At 33.7% G+C, this 23394-nt stretch overlaps 1 protein-coding gene across 1 annotated transcript; it reads left to right on the top strand.

Moving 5' to 3' along the window:
• LOC128556955 (streptavidin-V2-like) lies at nucleotides 1-3518 on the top strand. The gene is made up of 3 exons (XM_053543078.1): nucleotides 1-41; nucleotides 962-1073; nucleotides 2061-3518. Exons 2-3 carry the CDS (start codon nucleotides 977-979, stop codon nucleotides 2453-2455), a joined length of 492 nt encoding a protein of 163 aa, XP_053399053.1. The 5' UTR covers nucleotides 1-41; nucleotides 962-976; the 3' UTR covers nucleotides 2456-3518.
• The last annotated feature ends 19876 nt before the right edge of the window (nucleotides 3519-23394 follow it).

The following is a 23394-nucleotide window of genomic DNA, read 5'->3' as shown; positions in this document are numbered from 1 at the left end:
TATATCAACATAGCAAGTGATAAGGAACAACGTAGAATCAGGTAATGCGAGACTTTTTCTGTTTTATCTAATTTAAAAGTGAATTATGGATAATTTATTTTAAATGTTGACAGCTAAAGTATCAAATTTCTGTTATGTTTAACATGTGACGCAAGATTAAAGCTATTAACATCGAATTAAAATAATTACAATGTATTTTTTTCTATTACGCCTTACGTATACTGTCGTACGAAAACTTTCCATTTGTGAGGTTAAAAAAATACATCTAAAATTTCTACAGAGGGCAAACGTAAAATTTGAATTATTTTTGCAAGGTAAACAAAAAAACAAGGACATATATCAAACAGGGAATGCCATGTTCCAAAAACAAAGCCTCCGAAAAACGAAACCCACAGCACGCAGACGTGCACACTACAAACACACGTGACACACATACAACACAAACACACACGCGCACGCGCGTACACACACGTATACAAAGCAAATACACGAGGACAAAACGAACAAATAAAGGAACACAGTGGGTGCCGCCTTGGAACGGTCAGTTGTGAAAACACCACTGGGGAGCTTAAACCGGTTTATGGTTGGTATCCAACCTCACTCTTACCCCCACCATGTTCCAAAGTCACGGGACAGTGTAAATAAATGTGATCCCCGCCAGGTGAATCTTTAACACATGTAATAGAAACAAAAAGGCATGGCATGTAAAACACAAAAATGCTCTTGTATAAATATATATAAAAAAACAAACCTTTAGAACCAAAAACGTATGTACTCAATGCTTTTAAACAAGACAGAGCAACAAGAAAAACGCCCTTAAGGGACCGACAAAAGAGGCCAAAAGTCTTACATAAACGTTTACTAATGGTACTGGAAGCACTTAAGTTTGTTATTCATAATTTTACAAACTTTCAGCCTGCAAGTACATATTCACATAAGCACACCTATTTTTAATTTACAGATTTAGCATTCCAAAATGAGGGCTATTTACATTTTCCTCACTATTTCAACAATTGTGGTCGCAAATAATCATCAGAAAAGATTCATTGATCCAGTGAAAAATGGATACGAAGGTAATAAATGTTTTATATATCACATCCGACAGTTCAGTTTTTCGTAGCAAAACCTGTTTCTTGCAATTCACACTGAAATATTACTCAATGTTTTATTAAAGGCAGTCTTACCCAGAAGACCGCCCGTGCCTTGAACAATGCTGGGGCTTTCTTCACCTCGAAAAAAGCTACAAAGTTGACCTGGTACTATAATTAAGAAAAACCTGCGTTGAACTCGTAGTTTTCGAAATTAACTGTGAACAATTCGTGTTATGAACATACACTCAACAAAACATGTAACCCAACACTTTGATTAAGAGATTTATTTTTAAAGATTTTTTACTGTAGCATCTGATAACAAAAGATGGTAAGCATGATGGTACACCTAATCACACAAAATTTGCTTCCCGCGCAATTAGTGAATTTTTTGTCAGGCTCTTTCCTTCGCCGTATCTTAATTCGACAAAACGCTTGTAGGATGATTGTTGGCAGTAAGCAAATACTGTTTGGCCGGGAGATTGCGTACAGTATCTTTGAATAGATCAATCAATTGAAATTACAGTCTGACTATGCGCATGCGCTGAAAGGCCCTTATTGAAGTCTCGGGACGGATTGCTATATATAGCATTTTCGCTACCAAAACGCTCAGAAAAAAAAAAACAACGAAAAATTGTCATAAAAATTCTTACCCTTGAAAGAGTAACGGTTTCTTTCTAGTAGTATTATACAAACTCGGTTGAAATGCGGTAAATGAATGCATAGTTCTGTGTCTTTTGAAATAGATTAAGATCGTAAAATGTTTCGATGATTATTTGATTCCGCAAATTGACTTTAAACATTTGGACATGTCAGTAACAACGTACTATTTCAAACGTTTATTGTCACTCGTTGTAAAGGTAATCGCAATTGATCAAGTTTTAGCGTCATACAAACCATTTATAAAGTGTATTTATTTACGCCTGGGTATTTCATTTTTTACTTTACATTTACCTATAAAATGTTTTACAGCCCGATGTGCAGAAATCCAAGCTTTGAATGAAAACCACTGCGGTATAGCTGGTTTATGGACAAATCAGTTAAAATCTGTCATGGAATTCACGTGTAAAGATGGTCATCTCAATGGTCGTTACAATACAGCAGTTGGACAAGCAGATGATTACTACAACTTAACCGGAAAGTATACTATGTCTGGTCCAAATGGTGCTGACTGTGTTATGGGATGGGTTGTTTCCTTCAACAACAAAGTATTTGGAAACTCCAATTCAACGACTGCATGGTCTGGCATACATTACGCACATGAGCATATAATTCGGACCCACTGGGTACTTACATATTGGCACCCACTGGAAGACATCAGGCAGACAACAACTATAAACCATGACGACTTTGTTAGCCTCTGTTAAAACAGTTCATATTTCTGCATATTGTTAGAAAATAAAAAAACAACACTCAAAACTTTAAAATCACATAATTGCACAGAACCTTTTTTGCTTTCTATTTAAAATAGTTTTGAACAATATGCAGTCATTTTGAAAATAGTGAAACTATGCTTACCCAGAAATCATGAATTTATCATTTTGTGTAATGGTCTACCCAAACTGAATTGTTTTGTCTCACTCCGTGACTTGATCCACTATGTAACGGTATGGCACCTACCTCTGTTACCTCCAAATGCCAAAATAGGCAGCTATTGCAGGAAATTTAGAAATTGCCCATTTAAATTGGTTATCTGGTTTAATCACTGGAGTCGTTATCGCGCTCACACCAGTTAAATGAAACGGTCCTATTCATCCGGAAAGTTTTATTTCTGAAAACTTAACGGCGAAACTCTAAAGGAGTGTATGTCTTTAGAATATCAACACAAGACTTGAAAAATATATGAAAATCTGAAATTATTTTGATAAACTGTGTATATGTAATTGTGTTATTACAACAGCACTTTGATAAGCATTTTTTTTTCGACTCGGATATATTCGTCCAGGTCTGGTTCACATTAAGCTCTTAAGTACAATTTTGCTTCTCTCCTAAACAGGAGACTGCCAGCTATATCAGTGACAAAACACAAATCTTGATATATTCTGAAAAAAATTCATATAGCAAAAAATTATGACCAGTCGCTATAAGAATGATTGCATTTTGACGAATTTGTACAGCATAGTACACGATATATGCGCTTAATTATTTTAATGAAAATATAGTGACGTTTAACGATGATTATTTTAGATTTATATGACATCTGATGCATCGATGGAATCATATGGAATATTGTCTATAGTTGAACATATTTTATCATATGTATTTAAACCAAAAAGAAATGTTCAGATTAGATTTAGCGAATTCAATTAATTGATGAAGTAAATAGGAATCAGTCTGGAATGTACTCTTATATTGTTAGAAGAACTATTTTCAAAACATTAACATTGATAACAATTTGTCAACATTTACATTTCGCATTTGAAGGACTAATTAAACAGCTTTCAGACAAAAGACTATCAGTTGATATTCATTTGTAATATGTTTTTGATAATATTCTATGTCAATGAGTTGCAAAATAACGAAAAGTTTGAATAAATTTCTGCATTCAAAGTCATACAATGCACACGTGTTTAGAAGTAAAACAATTTAAATCTAGAAAAAGAAGGTTTAAGCATGCCATAGAATGAGCAGGAACAGCTATAGATAGGTTCAAATTTTAAGTAGAAAATAATATTTTTAGAATGGCTGCCATTGTAGCATAAAAGCTTACACCTTTTCCACGTTTGTTTCTGGAAGCAACAAGAATATTTGCATTTGTGATAAAACGAATTCCAAATAGAAATAATATTGACTGCATAATGCGCAAAAGTTTGCACTGAGGTCTTTGAGCCAGTTAAGGAATCGTGGCTGTAAGAATGATATTGGCATTCCTTTGGAATCATATTTTGTAGAAAAAGGGGCACGAAAATTTTCCTCTGTTTTCCAGGCTTCTTGTGTACGTTGGCCTGCCTTCTTATAGCGACATCTCCTGGATCCTAGCCCATTTTATCTCTTAACAACTTAAGCTTGTTTTGACGAAACACATCTCATCCATGTCCTCATGAATACAAGTCACCAGGTTACTTCGTCTTACATGCACCTCGTTGTCAATGGCTTTATATTCAAGTAACCGTAACCGGTTATGAGTGCACATTTCGATTGAAATAGCCATGTTTCAGAACGCAGCCTCCAAAAACAAAATTCTACAGCATCATGTGAAGGTACGTGTAAACCATAGTCTCATACGCGTGAAGACATAAACAACGTAAAACAAATAGACAGAATAGTCAAAGGAACACAAAGGATGGTGACATTCAAACGTAAATTAAAACTACACTATAATTATTTGATAATGTTTTAAAGTCATCAAGGGTAAATAATGCTTTATAAAGTGTTTTGATGTAGGTTAGGTGTCTATGTTGTGCCATGGCCATTTTCATGTCGCAAATCACCTCTCACCAGTGTCAGTCTAGATCCGCTTCTCTTAAAGGTATCGTTGACCTAGGTTGAATCATTATGTGCACCTATAATTTGTGTAATTGAACAAATTTATAAATACAGATTTCAGTTCTGGAAAATTTAACTAAAAATGGCATACACCGGCTTTGTACTAAAACCTCATAGGAAAGTCTCTTCTATCTAACTTTATCAAGCAATATGCAGTACAAAATAACGGTATTTCTTAGAACATCTTACAATGATGATATCAGTCAAAACAAGAATAATGGAGGAACCGTTATATATTAATTGCACGACAATTTATGTTTATATTTGCTTTAAACTATATTCAAATTTCATAAAACATAAATTTCTTTTTATAAAATACAGACAGAGGTTATGTCCTTTTGAACTTGAACATGTAATGATAAATGTCTTGATGTTTTCGAATTTGCAAAAACATATAACAAGGCCTGAAGGCCAGCGACTACCTACTTCCTGTTGTTTGCATATTAGAGGAAGATCCTGGTATATGTAAACTGATTCCAGTGCATACATACAAATTATCAGCAGTTTATGCATCAAAGCTCAAGGAATACTTAAACTGGTATCAGTGCATTCTAATACAGAAAGATTTATTTCTATCGAGGAAACATTCGAAAGTTTTAAAATTGTACTAAAACATCTGTAAAATTCAAAACAAGCACGCTGTTTTTATAAATTTATTTAACTATATGAAAGACAAAAACAGTATATAGTTTTATTAAAAGATAACACCACTAAACATGATTGATCTTCAGTTGGTACACGCACAATCAACGTTGACTTTTCAATGAAATTAAAATGACAATACCTATCTCAAAATTGTTGTGAATCCCATCATTTATATATGATAGATCCTAGGCACTAGTAATGTTAAGTCTGAATAACTACACCCTGATGCCAGCACGCTGTCATCGACATGGCAAGCTAGTACCGACATCGAGCATCTGTATACATCGCTCAAAACGGTTAAATGTTTCCTTGTATTGTAGCAATTTATAATTTGTGAAAAGAAAATACGTAAACTGACCATACCTTTTTTACGAAACGTTTTGCTTGTAAATTAGTCCCGTATCTAAAAGGAACTGCCACTATATCACGTGTATCCTTGCACAAGAAACGTGTACTTTGTGAAGTATCAAGTGCATTAATGCGCAAGAAAGTTGTAACAGGACTTTTTTATTTAAACATTTATGACGCGTGTCAAAGAATATTGTTGGTATGCAAACTCAGTCTCTTGGGGATGGAATTGCTGGTTTACATACCGAACGGGCTATTCTGAACGATGACTTCGCACAAGTCAGGTTTGATCACGATGAGCTCACGCAGTTTGAGAATATACTAAGACATTTCAAACCGCCTTGGAGATTCGGGTACATACGACGAACCAGTTGAAACTAGTTTTCTAGAAAAGCCAAAAATAATCTTAAAAGTTCTGACATTGACAACTGTCATCATAAGAGAAATACACAGTTGAATGTAAATCGAAAACTTATTATAAAATTCACGAATTCTAAAGCACGTAACTGGTATACAAGTACAGGAAGTGTCATACTGATGGCCTGTTTTTGCAAGTAAACACCTGACATCTTAACGCAAGTACCATGGTTATGAAGCCCGGAAACTGAAATCTGACAAACTTTACGATAGACTTGAATCAATGACAGGTAAATGGCGAACGCCAAATAGGATAGTTCTAGGCTGTTCAGGCCGGTGTCAATATAATGCGACTAGATGGGGTGTCACATGTCTACGGCGTGATATTTGGGCATTATGTTTACTATTACAAGTTAAAGCTGTCGTTTTTATGAATGAAAAGTTGTTTAAAAAGACGATAAACCCGATAACTCACACTCACTACAATTTGATGTACTCCATTTCTACCGGTCTTGCATCGTGCAGAGTTCTGTATCGCCTACCTATCTGCCATGGCGGGAAACGGCCTCAATGGTCAAATATCCGGTAAAAGGTTCTAAGCCAGTTTCAGGGATCATGCAAGTCTATATCACTCGTGCCAAATTATACATATCTACTACGTGTGGACATAAACGGCGGCATGTACTCAGGAATCGGTAAACTGATTTATAACTACATTTAATTACACAAAGCAATCCCATCATCTTGCTTTAGTCTGAAGAAAAATAGCTTTCACATATTATCTCTAGGGCTCGACATGTTACCTCTTATTTTGATCGCATTACATCTTATTTTGATCGCATTACATCTTATTTTGAGCGCATGACATATTGAGCGTTCGTCATCTTATCTCGACCGATCAATCACACGATATCTCATCTTGAGCGCTCGAGATAATCTAATTAAAGAATAAGTGTAGTTCCTAATTATTTCATCGTAATATTTTGAAAATTTATTTTAATATACACTTTTAAAATGCTTTCCAACATAAAGCTTATTCTATCTTAACGTTGTGTTTGGTTTCTGCTTAACGGGTAACTTTGCACTGGTTGAAAGGGCTAAAATAGTTAAAGCTTTGAAGACTAGAACTAAAGTGAGCGCACGTTGATTTGAAATAAATTACATTCAGTAAATATTGCATTTGGTGCTCACTCGGTGAAAGATATTTTGATCTTACACCGATACAATCAAATTTTCTCTATAAACCTAACATTATCTTGACCTTTAAAATAGATTTTATTCCTTATGTCAACGATATATTTTACTATTTAACCTTATTATAGTTCATACATGTACTCGTAGGACATTTTATCACCTCTCTCAACATGCAATGTTTGCAAAATATTCAGTCATCCAAAATACAAGTCTACACACACTACGCGAACGCGATGATCACGGTAATGTTGATGTCAAATATTTTCGACAAGAGAGGATTTCATTTTAGATTAGAGTGTGGTGTAATATTTTCCTGTTCTTTCGAAATTCAATGGAAGAGAAATTGTTAACATCTTTGTTACTGCGTGCGTTTGTAGAAGATACTACAAATACAATGAAATAGGTTTTTAAGATACATATCTTCTTTTTCTCTTTTTAGATACATATCAAAAAGAAAATAAACCTGTAGAGTAATAATTCATTTATCTTTAGTAAATAACAATTTTTAAGCTAAAGTATTTGCAAAATGTTACTTTTGTTTATTCTTTGCGGAATGAAATAATCGAGATTCATTAAGTTCATTTTTATATTTCCATTCTGCTTGCTTTTCGTTCTAATTATTTTATAAATTTATTTTATGAAATTAAACGAAATACAAAGCACTGACCGTATAATTCACCTTTTTGTATCAAAATCAGAAAACATTATTCATCCGTATAGGTGGTAATGGAGCATGTTCTGCAAGTTCCGGATGCTCGAAAGTAAGTAACTTGAAAGACGTCGACACTTTATTCTTAGTGATAGAGGAATTGTGAGCTTCACAATGGTAAGATTATTCTGGACTTTTTGGTCGCCTTTTCATTAGATTGGCATTTAAACCAATCCCATAATTAAAGAAATGTCAACATATTTCCTTTATGTCCGGCAAATGTCAAAATGCATTTGTGTACTTTAATATATATGCACGTTTTCATGTAAATAGATCCTAAACTTTCAAAATCCTGCAAAGCTAAGGGGCAGTCATCCATGATATTTCAGGAAGGACAGGGACGCAAAGGTACTACACACTAACCTCCAAAACAATGATATATACAGTGTCCGTGGAGCTAGGCTAGATAGCCAGATATGATATGCATATCAGCTTTTTTATTTACATTCATATACGAGGAAATAACGTTCACTTTTTTAAACATTAGTAATATTCTAAAGGGTCAGGTCGATTCTTTAAAATTTCTACATTAATTATCAAACGTCGAAATTTGATAAAGAACTACTCACGAAAAGAAGGGGAAAACTATAAGAGGTTTAGGTTTCATTCGGATACGTGTAAAGTTTTCATACATCTGTCTTTTTGGGTAACTTGACCAAAGATACAGCTTTTAGATGACACGATTTTATCGATGTTACCGATGCGCAGATTGATTGATTATTGAAATACAAGACCTAAATATTTTATCAAATATATTTTTAACGTAAATAGAATTACACTAATCTTCTTTTTTTACTCGTGCAGACAAGACTTTATATAATACTGCATATGGCCTCCACACGGTGAAAGACATTTTGATTTATATTAAATTTATACAAGGGTTCTGATTTTTAGTAGATCTATGTAGATTACACATTGACATGCAAACACATTCAGTAATTAATATAACGCCTGATTAAACAGGGCACACTAATAATACTCATTCAAACACGGTAAAATGGGAATCGAAGTTAAGTTTAACTGAAATTTACTGTACTATAACATACAATTCAAATATTAATAATTTCAGATGTAGAATTAGCTATGGCAATTACTTTGGAAAATGTTTGTAGCCGACACTAAATCAAACATATGGTTCAGATTGTTGCAATGAACAATAAATGTATGTTGATAACAGTAGTTTTAAGTGGAAGAAATATTCAGAACTGCAATGTAGATACAATAATAACTGGATGGTTATCTTATTGTATGTACTATGTTCTAACAATGGGGCACTGCGTTAAATAGACGAATGTAGTCACATTGTTCCTGATTTTAGTTTTAAGCTGAAGAAAGCGAGATAAATTAACTTAATATTTTCTTTGAAAACGAAATTTGGTTATTAGATCATTGATACTGAATTGGAACCTTATTATCATGGACACTTCAAAAGCAATTTTGCTATTGATGTGTTTCTACAATGGAGAAGAAACACAGTGTATATTAAATAAGTTTTTGTATCATATATTTCTACAAACAACACCAATTTTTTTCTAAATTGTTTGGGGTTTTCGTTTCTAGACTCTACAAATATGTAAATCAGGTCATTGTTGTTTGAGGGTGCTCTGTTGCTTATAATAAAGATGGCCTGTAAAATTGAGTTGCATCTGATACAGCTTTCTATCTGAGTACCTTAATTTTATAACAAGGTTAGCTTTTTGTCAAAGCTAATCAACAGCATGTTTATTATGCTAATGTTCAACATAACTGACACTGAAAGGTCTGCGATATATGTACTTATATACTATCGACCAAAACAACTTTTCATTTGAAACAGTTTCTTTAAGTTTATATGTTTTCAATAGCTGGTTCTCAGCTTGCCATTGCATTTTCAATTGCTCGCTTAGAAAGAAAAGTAAAACATGTAAAACAGGCCTCGCTTAGCTTAGAAAGAAAAGTAAAACATGTAAAACAGGCCTCGCTTAGAAAGAAAAGTAAAACAGGCCTCGCTTAAAAAGAAAAGTAAAACAGGCCTCGCTTAAAAAGAAAAGCAAAATAGGCCTCGCTTAAAAAGAAAAGTAAAACAGCCCTCGCTTAGAAAGAAAAGTAACACAGGCCTCGCTTAGAAAGAAAAGTAACACAGGTCTCGCTTAGAAAGAAAAGTAAAACATGCCTCGCTTAGAAAAGAAAAGCAAAACAGCCCTCGCTTAGAAAGAAAAGTAAAACATGCCTCGCTTAGAAAGAAAAGTAAAACAGGTCTCGCTTAGAAAGAAAAGTAAAACAGGTTTCGCTTAGAAAGAAAAGTAAAACAGATCGCGCTTAGAAAGAAAAGTGAAACAGGCCTCGCTTAGAAAGAAAAGTAAAACAGGTCTCCATATGAGATTCGAATGCTTCGGTCTATTTAATTGTTTTTAATTTCAAAAAAGGCCTATCGTAATACCGCCCACCCGAGACGGAGCTGAATGATTTAGCTTTCATACTTCATTCTTCATGTTGAAAGGCAATATTTAAACCGAAATATGTTGTCCTACTTGGAAAAGGTAAGCCAGTGGTAGATAATGCTACAACAACTACTTTGTTGTCAAGGCACAGTATGCATAGATTAATTGTGTTTCCCAAATTATAGGGTATTTCAAGGTCCGTGGTCTATTAATCAAACAAGAAAGCCAACATCATCTTTATTTTTCAAGTAACTTAACTCGAAGAACAACTTTGTGTTTACTACTGTTGATAATTTACAGGAATGGCATAATCGTAGAAATTAAAACAATATTCAAAAGAAATTTATATATATTGGCTGCATGACGTTTACGGCATCAAAACTTTCGATAATTTTGTAAAATTAGTTTTCCAATAATGATTAAGGGACAAAAATCAAGCAGATATAGACCTTTTTACACAGACCTATTTGCTTAGCAACGGGAAACAATTTTCGCACATGCGCGCTCTACGTAGGGCAAAAAGACATGACTGCACAATATAAATTACGTTAGAGATATATTGTATTCTGGTCTATTCGATCAATAATGAATTTGTTTTTCAGTAAATATCCGCCGAAAGACAAAGGAAAATATATGTAGATCTTTGCAAACCCACAGCTTTAACTAATTTGCATTATCATTGATGATTTTGGATTAATAGACTATTCATTCGGCAATTTTGATCTCGACAAATTTAGGTTAAGAAAAATGAATAAATAAAATGATATTTTCCATGAATTTATGAAGTAATAACAAAGATTTTGTTTTATTTTCTAACGTGACCTCCCATAACTTACCACGTGTCGCAATTAGCTTACATGATACTTGAAATATAATGAAATATAATTAAAAGTCGAAGTTGAAAATAAAATGTTCAATTAATAAAGTTCAGCCTTTGGTTTGTATCCGATTATACTCAAACGGGGATCAATTCATTCAGTATTCAGGAAATAATAATAATAATCATCATCTTAAAATTATATCAGGTACTTTTCTTCAGTGTGTATAGTAAGTTATAGTCATTGATTTGATAAATATCTTACGAATTTAGATTTTTTGTGACTACACTTTCATCGTTTTAAAAGCAAATATCCATTCACAAAACAGCTCCGCCACGTGATATATTAATCAGAGTGCGTTCTTTAATGATATTGATGACCGAAGGCATTAATGTATATCACATCAAAGCCATCTAATTTGCTTCAGTAACTTTTATGGTCCGCTCTAAGTAGGAGACACTCTCGAAATTAACTTACGGTCTTGATTACCCAGGTGACCTATGTTTTATCATGTCAGTTGCATAATAGTTACGCAATGATTTCCGGTATATCACTTTTAAACAGCAACTTCAGTGGTATGGAGCCGCGACCCCAAAGTATGTAGATGTCATTTAAGGCGGAGAAAAATATATATTTTACAACTATTTGAAGTTGTGGGAAAAATAGATATAATGAAAAATATGAAATTTTTAAATGTAAGGAACAAGTTTTATATTTGTATGATGTGTGGAATATAAACTGGAATTGCTTGTTCTTTTCTGACGAAAATAAGAATAAAGCAGTCGTTTCAGGTAAGATATGATTAATTAACATACATGTCTTTAATCAAAGTATACTGTATAATAAATTACTTGACTGAAATTATCTTTATAATGGCAAAACAATTAGTAATATAATGATAATTTTATGTAGGTTTTCTTATCGTTGAGAGTTCTTTTGCCACACGTAAAGTGCGCATGCGCGTTAAAATCAAAACATCCACGGATTAGCGTAGCAACCAATAACTTGTGTAAAAACATCTATAAAAATGTGTATTCTATGTGATAATCACATAATCACACTAAAACTATACTAAAGTTGTGCCGAAAGAAGCTACCGGTATTCAACTTTTCTTATGACACGCACCTTGTGCCTTGTGTTTACAAATGTACATATGAAATTTAACTTTATGTAATACAAATAGAACATCTAGGATATGGAATTACTTTAGTGAAGTTGGATTTTATTGTTCTAGTTGTGTTTAATTGGTGGATTACGGGATTAAACAGTAAAATTAACTATGAACAATCTCCCGAATTTTCCGACGTTCAATGTCAGGACGGACAGATCAAATGCTGGGACACGGTGGGAAAAATGGCTCGGGCGCCTTAAAAACTTGTTTGTAGGTATGAACATCACTACCGGAGGACTGAAGCGTGCTTCACTTTTGAACTACGCCGGGGAAAAAGGTTTTTGATATATATAACGTGGAAAGAAAGACACTGAAGTCACTTATGAAGCGACCAAGAAAGTGCTGAATGACTATTTTGCCCCTAAGAAAAACATTCAAATGGAAATATACGCATTCAGATCATATACTATTAGGCAGAATTAGGGACAAACTCTCGATGAATTTGTGACCGAGTTGAGAAGCCTTGCCCTTGAACTGTGAATTCACGAACATTAACGGTAAACCTCTGCAACAGTGAAGGTCAAGGCGTTTTTGCGACCGAAGCAGACAGCTGAATTTCTCAAATATGGAACGTAGACCTGCAAAAAGTCACGTAATCACGCACCAGCCAATAAATTCAGAAACTGCGGGTATGAGTATTCATACAGAAATTCACCCTGTCCAACAAAAGGGAAGACATATAATACCTGCACACGGGTAAATCATTTCAGTCGCTGTTGCCGCCAACGCAAGTAAAAGAAGTATACGATGAGGCGCTACAGTCAAGTAAAAGTAGTATACGACGAGGCGCTACAGTCAAGTAAAAGAAGTATACGACGAGGCGCTACAGTCAAGTAAAAGAAGTATACGATGAGGCGCTACAGTCAAGTAAAAGAAGTATACTATGAGGCGCTACAGTCAAGTTTAGGCCATAAGTACAACGACAATATCAAAGTGCAGAGTGTCGGGAACACCGAAAACAGAATTAAAGATTAATGACAAGAACATTCCCGCAAGAATTGATACCGGTTCAACTGTCAATATCATTGATGAAAAAGAGTATACCAACTTTGAAAAAAAAAACTCTGCTAAAAACAAAGCGCTTGTTAAAGTTACTGCCTTATGGAGGAGTACCAAAATTGCAAGATAAGGGCTGCTGTGAAATGACTGTTGAAAAGAATGGAGAGGTAACTGTCGAAAAAGTTTACCTCGTATCAAAAGTAAATATGATACTTTAGTAGGATACCAAACAGCTTGCGATCTAGGGGTTGTAAAATAACTCAAAACATTTACCAGTCTACTGATAGTATTGAAAAGGTGTACCCAGGTATATACGGGGGCATAGGGAAACTGAAAAATCAAACAGTAAAACTGCATATGAACAAGGATGTAAGAAAGTTGAAAAGGAAATTAGGAAACTCATCCAGGACGATATTATTGAAGAAAAAAGAAATGAATCAACACCGTGGATGTCATCAAAAAATGTCACACCACGAAAGAAAAACGGTGATGTACGATTATGCGTAGACATGCGCGATGCTGATAGGACTATTGAAAGAGAATTTATTTATTTATTCCATACACATAGAACACTGCCAACACAACGAAACTGTTTCTTTCCACTTGATTTGTTATTGTCGTCGTTGAAAATGTAGCCTTAGGTAACATTTGTATATATACATGTAGTATTTGTGGTAATTATGATATGAGCATAAAGCTGCAATTAGAAACACACCACCATTTGTTTTCTGAAATTAAGCTTAATATAAGTGAAATGTATGGTTTTCCGATTGAAAATTCAAACAGTAAGTAAAAAGTTGTCACGTTTATCTAATGTTCTATTGTTTTCACTGATGAATACAAAAATGCAATTAAAATTGCCTCTGCATTTAGGTAAATAGTATCTAAATGGACGGTATTTATTACAATAAAGATTTTCCATTTTCATTTTTATAATAATTATGATTATAACAAAGATTAGCAGCAAAGAAATATTTTAAGAGGCGGTCGAGTGGACAAGGAGTCAACTCTAATACTATTTACAAATCATAATATACCTTAGAAAGAGTTAAAAATCCACCGATCGCCCAGTGCGATAAAAATAAAAATGTGTTTCTTGGTAATTCACACTACTGTGACTTTTTGCTAGATCTAATCTAACAATATACGTTTTAAAAAATCACTAAAGTTTGTAATTATAAATGTAAAATAAAAACATATTGCAGATTATTTTCGTTTATTTTCTTGCTGTGTTTAACGTCACTTCTAAACAAGTATAGTCATTTTTGGGGCTGGAATCTTTCATAGCGAAGGAAACCTCTCCAGACATTATTTCAGGCACGAGCGGGGACCATAGAAGAATCCACAACTGTCCGTAAGCTAGTATGATAGAGATTACCATGTGACATACTTTTATACCTGGAGGTCTAGCGGTAAAGGTTGCTGAATTCAATTCTTGTGTTCCTCACTTTTGTGTGTCCAAGCCAAATCAAGGCGAAGATGGCAACCAGCTAACTTCCAGCTTATTGTTACTTACTCGGTCCATCTTCTATTCGACCTTAGTTTAACAATCACAAACTTAGTAAAATGCGCTTATTTGTAGGAATCATTAACGGCGCTTGTTGTCCTGACGGATGGATATCTTTTCAGGGATCTTGTTACCTATTTCAACACACTCAGACGGACTTTGTCAGGGCAGAGGTAAAACGTTTTTAATATCTTAGAGTTGTTTTACTGCCTATATATTTATTTGAGTTTGACCGATTTAAAGAGATTCAAAATTTCATTGGTCAATTATCCTAAACCTTTATTAGCATAACTGGTTGAAATGCATTCGAAAAACAATCTTTCGGAAGACCTATCCAAATTGGGACCCTAGTTGAAAATTGTATATACTTTTTTGAAACAGATTTAAATAAGGAGTGAAATTGATGTTTTAGATTATTGACATAATTATTTTTCTTTTCTCAAACACTGAAAAATATTAATAATAAATGAACATTTAGTACAGCTATTGTATTGAGATAAGAGCATTAAGTTTAAAAGGAAATTAAATTAAATAATTTGTCAGATTCCATATTTTTGGGTCATTTCTATTTATTAATTGTACATTTACGATGTGAATAATCAAATTAAAAGTTTTAACAAATTAAGAAAATACAAGTAAGTTCCTTAAAGTATGATTACTGCTCTTTTGTCTGTCTTCGTTATCTAAATATATAGGAAGTTGTCAAAATATCCAAGCGGGTGATAGATTGTTATGCAAAACAAGAAATTTTGTTGAAAAAAATACTTAGATGTGTAGAAATATTCACCTTCAACGGAAAATATTAGAAAGTTTTTTATAAGGCTTCTAATAGGAAATGCACATGTTTCCTATTTAAAGATCTCTATGATACAGTATAGAATTATGGTATGAGGGGTAGAAAATGCGTTAAATGCTGTTTAATGCGATCGCTCGTATTTGAACCTAGTGCACATTTTAAAATGCACATTGTCATTTTCCAGCTTCTATGTAAGGAGTACGACGCTGACTTGGTACATGTTGACAGCGTACTAGAAAACACTTTCCTTAAAGATCACCTGAAGGAATTAAAAGGTATGATTATTTGTAATCATCTCGTAAAAGACGATCCCGGCGAAATGATAAAAATATCAGTGAACATCTTTTTTACTTGTTATTTAGAGGATAATATAAATAAGTGACTTGTCAGTATAAAACATGTTATAATAATTTTGTATTCTTTAATGAAATAGGTATTTAAGAATTCAGTCGCAAGTCTAGATTTTGAAACAGTACTGATATGATGTACTTCAAAGGGAAATACATTCATTTTTGTCACGAAAGGAACTTTCTGTAAAGGTCCAGTATTTGGCAATTCCGATATAAAGCATAATGCTCTAAATTAATGTACCTAAATGTTATAATTGTGCAAGATTGGTAAAACTACAGAATATTTATGGTAAAAGTCTTGATACTTTTATAGATTTAAACTGTCATCAGGCTCCAAGGCACAAACAAATTTAAGGAATAGAGTGGGGCATCGCTCAGGGACAGCAAGTGTAAAAATTACCGTTTGAGTGCTCATTCAAGTGAATGATGGGTACTTAACCTCATAGTGAAGAGAAAAGGGGGAAGGTTAAGTGATGGTCGGAGAGTAGAGGGTTGTTATTTTTTTTTAATTTTTGGTGGGGGAATAAGAAAGTAACACCACCAACAAACAAAACAATAAACATAGCATATAATACGAAACGAAAACAAAGCAAGTTCAAAATTGGTGTGCCACCATTGAATGGTCAGTAATCTGTGGGTAAACGCCTTTGGCGCATGTCAATCCCATACTTACTTGATTTTCAACAAGTAAGTCCTGACAGTATAAATACATGTAGAATACTCCCAGAGAGAAAGGCTCTAACGTTAGTGACAAAATACTAGATTGGTTAAATAGGGTCAGTCTGAAGTATATGTACACCAATGTAAGTTTTATCTGGTCCGCAGTCAGTGCATTTAATGGCACGACTAAGCAAGCTGCGATGATATGTTGTAAAATAAACCACCCCATGAGATAATGTATAAATACACCATGTGAAGTAAATTAGAGTGTACTGATTTAGAAAAAGATCAAAAGTTAACGAGAAATATAAATTTTGTCCGCTAGTTCCGACGGACTATTTATATCAATGCGCGTAAATTAAAGAGAGCGCTCTGCACTATAAATATTATAATACATATTAATAAGGTGTAAATTCCTTTATTAAAATGAATATTTATTTATTGACAACTATATCGGTAATTACAAAAAAGAAACAGATGAAGTTACTTGCAGCCGATTTATCCGGTTCCGTTGCATGTTCAACGGTTCCGTCGTATTTTTATACTTCCATGTAAATTAAGCGAGGGGCACCAGAAGGGAAACTTACAAATTATTTAAGATAGCTCAACACTCTTAAGTGTTCACACTACTGGATGCACATGCCATTAAAAGGGTCATGAAATTGGCTTTAATCTTTTCAAACGTATTTAACAGAGTTTTAACAGGTCACCATTAAAATTCACCCATTACTTCTTACTATTTAATGGGATTTTCATGACCATAGTTTTAATGCCATACATTAATAATTACTTTGATGGCCATGAAAAGCTGCTTAAAATAAATCAATAAAATAAGTTAACAGGCTCCTTAAAACTCCATGAAAATTTTTAATTGGCATGAAATTAATGTGCCATTAAAAAAGTACCCCGTAATTCCACATTAATTAGTAAGAACTAATGGGGCCATTAATTTTTTAAACTCTGTTAATGGCCGTTAATTATTGAAAAATTGATTAATGGTTTCATTAAATATGTCAGATTCAATGTTAATGGGTTCATAATATTTTAATTGTATATCAAATTAAGGGCCATGAAAATTTGACTTCAGAATTAGACATCTTAAGATAATCAACTTCATATTAATATTTGCTGTATTAATTTTTTTTTGTTGGATTTAACGTCGCACCGACACATGATAGGTCATATTGGCCCCTCCGTGCATTATTTCATCACGAGCGAGCACCTGGGTAGAACCACCGACCTTCCGTAAGCCAGCTGGATGGCTTCCTCACATGAAGAATTCAACGCCCCGAGTGAGGCTCGAACCCACATCGATGAGGGGCAAGTGATTTGAAGTCAGCGACCTTAACCACTCGGCCACGGAGGCCCCTCGTATTGATTTAAACTACATATTACTACACATGTAATAGTATCTATACATATGGGTGGACGGATAGCTCAGTGGTTTGCACACTGGCCTTCCAATCCTGAGGTCGGGGTTCGATCCCCGGCAGCTACTCGGGAATTTTCAGAAACGCTTTTCAGTGTTTCCCACCCAGCTAGAGGTGTACTGGTCAGGAACCCAGGCAATCCTTGCGTGTATCAGTGCTATACACTGGGCACGTTAAAGAACCAGGCTGTCTATTCGCAACGAGCTAGGCTAAGTTAGCCGGACAAGCCTGTATCTGATTTCTGATCTCTCTGTGGGGGCTTTGTCTCACTCTGTCCCTCTGGTCAGATCGCTCTGTGTCTGTACTAGTAGAGGATGATTTCGCGCCCTGTGTGGCTGCAGTTGCTGTAAAGCGCCTTCGAACGTGTTTATCATGAAAAGGGCGCTATATAAATCTGGTATAATAATAATAATAATGTACTGTTTTGTAAAATGTTAGAAGAATATTTGTTTCTTCTTTTTTCTTCTCGTATTATTTTGTAATGTAAACACATGTAACAGCCTCGTACAAACATTTGTTATATTGTATCCTTATTCTGTCATATGTTCATATGAAATGAGAAAATAAATGAATATTGTATTGTATTGAGTTGTACTTAGAAGGGTTTACAGGTACCGGTTTAATAGGTCAAGTGACCATGTGGGTAGTTTTAACTATTCAACATTATAATACTGACAAACATTCTGACCAAGTTTTTATTGGTACAGACATAAGGCATCATGTGTATTCAAAAAGCAACTGTTGATGACAATGTCAGCGCACAATGAGCAATCACAATTTAGCTCTACTTCAGTATTTTGTGCTCACGTGCATGCACTGTACAGCTAAGAGCAAATGTTTGAGGGATTGCATCACAAGTAGCTTTTCCCATTTCCAATTAAGCGTACCACACTCTTTGATTCATTGAAACGAAGAAGCGATTGATCTGCCCATGCCCCAGATGAATTTAAATTAGACTGTAGATCTTCACAATAATGTGTACTGTTCACTTCTGTATAAACCTTAGTTTCTACTCAAGGATTTGTAAATTTGAAAATCTAAACTAGTCTGAACACATTTTATAATGTAAATTCCTTAGCCCACCCATTTTCTTATACAAATGCTGATTATTTGGACAAGAAAAACAAAGAACAGAAATAGTGGCATGCATCAGTACGTATTTACCCTTACCAAAATATTGTAGATTGATGTTATCAAATAAATTAATACGTTTTCATCCGACTTTCATTGAAATAAATCCGATTTTTGTAGGAACACAATTTGGCAAGCATTTGAAAGATATGGCGTAACTGCATCAAGGGGAAATAACTTTAATGCAACTAAATATGACATCATGATATATTATAGACGATGTGTGCGTAGTATGTATTTATTGTGATTAAAGTCCATTTTAGAACAATATGAGACTGGAATTATAAGCATTAACTAGGAGAGCAAGCCAAAAACCAAAAAGAGAATATATACGAATCACATTTTACAGAATGTAGGATTTAATGGGCATTACATTGCTGTTAAGGGCCATTAAGTTTACTCTTAAATGAAATCGTACACAACCTAAACATTTAATGGGCATTAAATCAAATTTAAGGGCCATGAATAGTCCTGTTAAATTCAAAATATACAGAATTTCACTATTTTTTTAAAGTCATTAACTATTTTAGCTACCAAACTAAATTCTTAATGGCATGATTCATGGTCAAAAATGTGTGTTTTAATGGTATTTTAACAAGCAACCCATTAATAATATAAGTGATGCAAGAATTAATGGGGTTAATTAACGGTTTTTCGTATTTTAATGGATACTTTACAGGGTTTTAAACTATGTTTAATGGTATGTGCATCCAGTAGTGTCAGAAAGTGCAAAATACAAATCAAAGTACAAAAATAACCCCATAGAAAGTCATGTTTGAGATGACAATAAAAAGCAAGATTATTAACCCAACAATGAACACTTTGTGAAAGGTAGATTTGTAATATATCTTATACAACATATATGAAGATAATGCTGTCTTGGTATGGGTGCAGCTATTGAAGGGTTCACATCAAGCATGCATGGAAGGCCAAGCTCAATAAAGACTGTCAGCTGAATTTTAAAATTTTAAACATTTAAATTACTGTTTGTCAGTTCAAATGTGAATTGATAAAAAAGGATATGATGGCTTTGTCAGTGAAAAGGTCAAATGAGTAACACCAGTCATGCCAGAGCTTTTATCCATGGTCTATATGTATGAAATGCCAATGGAAGTATGTTTATAAACCAGATACTCATTAACATGGGGCTATGAAGATGGCTTTATCTGCTGTCTTCGGAATCTGAGGATGCAATGTTTAATGTATTTCAAGAATAAAAACCACTTTTTTACATGTGTATGCCTTTATTTCTTACTTATCATTGACAGCAAAATATGTTTTAAAATTCTACCTGTGACAGTGTCATTTACTTAAAGCAAAGTTGATATAAATTATATAGCATGAATAATGTAGTATGAAACAAACCTTGGCTAGAATGTAATCACAAATGGAAATAACACAGTCTAAATAGAAAACCCTACTAGTATGGTTACATATCAAATGGAGAAATAACATGTAACAAATAATGTCATTTTTTTCTTCTTTTCAAGAATACATTGAAATACAGGTCCTTGACAATTTATATTTTCTACTGGTACTTCATCATTTAGACCTAGTCTTCTTCTCAGAAATCTCAAATCATGGCAGTCTATATCCTGGAATGCTATAGTTACAAAACTACCATCATAACATTTATTAATATATAACTAAAAAATCAATCTTGACAGCCTTCCGATGTGATTTTCTTTATCACTTTTAATACATTATTTTGTGCAGCTTTAATAATAATACTTTGTGCAGACCAGTCTCATACTACAGTTTTAGAGTGTGTGTGTGTGGTGGGGGGTGGGGGGGGGGGGGGGGGGGGGGGGCGGGTTCTGTTGCATGGACATGACATCTAAAACAAACCAAAAATATTACAAATGTGTTAAAATGCCTATAGTAGCAAATATATGTCAGGGGATATTACATTTTTAACATTTGTTAATAATGCACAGAAAGACAAACAGACAAGCTTGAAAGCAGACTGGCTCATTAGAATTTAATTCAAGAAGACAAGGTAATGTTTGTAACATAATTTTTATTCTTTCAAAGAATAATGGAATCAGCTGTTTTTGGTTCCCCCTATGGATACCTCTTCCATACGGCATTTCATCAACACATCCGTCGGAACTGGAGAAAAGGGATACATTGTAAAATACCCATGTTTAGTAACTTCTAAAGATTTGTTTTCCAAGATTATTTTCTGTGTTAAATACAGACAAAATAGAAGTACAATCTGATAAAAAATGAAATGGAATTTGTTTCTTACAAAAAATTACTGCTTCTTGCAAAATTTACTCTCAAAACGCGTTACTTGGACACCGTCAATTTACACCCATTTGGCGCAATATAATTCATATTTTGTTTAACTTTAAAACAAGTCCGGGAGATGAAATTTCTAGGAATAGTTACTCGTGTATGAAGAATAATCAAGCAATAGTTTGATCATTGATATCTTATTGTTTACTCGATATTTATTCCAAATACTTCGGAACCGGTGAAACGTCGGAACCGGCGAACTGGCTGTATTGCCGTTACTAACAGTTTGTTTAATTCACAAAATTGTCATAACTACGAATATGCTTAATTGTTAAGCGTCATTAATATACAATGTATACATTATAATTATGCCTTCAGTAATGAATAAGTTTCCAAACACCAACAAGAATTTATCGGAAATTACATTCTGATGCATTTCGGTATAAAATCATTTTGTACTACTTAGTTGTTTCAAAAACCACGTACAGTCAAGCATTCCATTTGTTTGATGTTGAGACGGTTTTTTAATTTATATTTTAACACCCGATGTTGTTCATTCCAGTAACCCATGACAGATCAGCGTCAGGCAATAGAGTACAGATTTGTGAACATTTACATTTAAAGAAAACAGTGTGTCCTACCAAAACCAATGAGTCATCCTTCGGACTTAATTATATTCAAAATGAAAAACGTATTGCACCCTTTGTCTCAGAAAACAAAACAAAATGCTATTGAAGATTCTTCTGATGCTTACGTTTTGTTGATACTCAAATATGTGGCCCTTGGTGTATTAAAACAGATAAGGTCGACCAGCGCTTCTGGTGATATTGCTTTTCACAAGCTGACAATATCGCTAATTATCCTCTTTGGCCTTGAAATTTTTCTAATCTTTACCGTACATAACATCTCTAGTACATATGATATCAATGTATCACTAAACGTTTGCGGTAGTAGAACATTATTGCTGTAGAATACATATACTTCATGTAAGCCTTATCTTTGCAATACATAATACGATATGCACATATATAAATAAACCAACCTGAAGTTCAGTTATGCAGTCACATCAAAATCTGAATATTATACATTTTTACAGTATTCTTTTCAGGTATTGAATAAACTGAATACCATTGCTAGTCTCAAGTGCCTAGATAAATGAGGTTATATATTTTGAAATAGACGATTACACCTAGGATCAATAATCCTGTTTTGTTTTATATAGAAGGTCGATACTGGATTGGTTTAACGGATGTTGAGACAGAGGGGACATTCAAATGGTATGGTACTGATGACGTGGCCTCATTCACAGACTGGAACGATGGCCAACCCGATAATTACAGTGAAGCTCAACATTGTGTTGTATTTCATGACGCAATGAATTATCGATGGGATGATATAAGATGTGAAACTCCTTTAAAATCGATATGTGAAAAGAAAGCAAACTGAAACGGATCGAAAACTATTTTCAAATATTCAACAGAAATATATGAAAAACTGTACCTACCAATTTACAACGGGGTTATTTTTCCAGGGGAAGGGGAGTATGGATGGGTGTTTTCAACTGGCGTCAGGATAGCCGGTTATCCAGTGTGCTTTTGTAATAAGAAAATATATGTAGTCTTATCGAGTAAAGAAATCAATATTAAAGCATAATCATAAAATGTTATATACATGTACTCTTTGTTAGAAATATTAGACATAGTTCAGAACATAATAAAACATTATCAAAAAACTAAATAATAACAACGCCTTTAAAACTTATTCACCCCTGTTAAAAGTATAAAATGCTTTACATTTTATAACACAAAGAAGTAGAATTTATTCCTAAGACCTGTTTTACGACATTGAAAGTAGTGAAGAAAGTAAATGACCCAAACATCCTCATCCCTTTTTCATAATTACATGTGTATTTTTATATCTTGCATATAATCAAAATTTATTTGTTGTTGGATTTTTTAATTTAAAGCAACCAGTCTGTACATTATCAAGCATTAAGCAATAAAACGTACAATAAGTGTGTCACTCCAATAACCTTAGGACGAAC

The sequence above is a fragment of the Mercenaria mercenaria genome, chromosome 5 (assembly GCF_021730395.1).
Source record: "Mercenaria mercenaria strain notata chromosome 5, MADL_Memer_1, whole genome shotgun sequence".
In the NCBI taxonomy this organism is placed as follows: domain Eukaryota; kingdom Metazoa; phylum Mollusca; class Bivalvia; order Venerida; family Veneridae; genus Mercenaria; species Mercenaria mercenaria.
The sequence above is the reverse complement of the archived record's forward strand: the minus strand, read 5'-3'. Positions and strand labels throughout refer to the sequence as shown.

Coding starts and splice junctions, on each gene's coding strand:
- LOC128556955 (XM_053543078.1), top strand. CDS start 977: ATGAGGGCTATTTACATTTTCCTCACTATTTCAACAATTGTGGTCGCA. Junction 1,074..2,060: donor AGTGAAAAATGGATACGAAG/GTAATAAATGTT, acceptor AATGTTTTACAG/CCCGATGTGCAGAAATCCAA.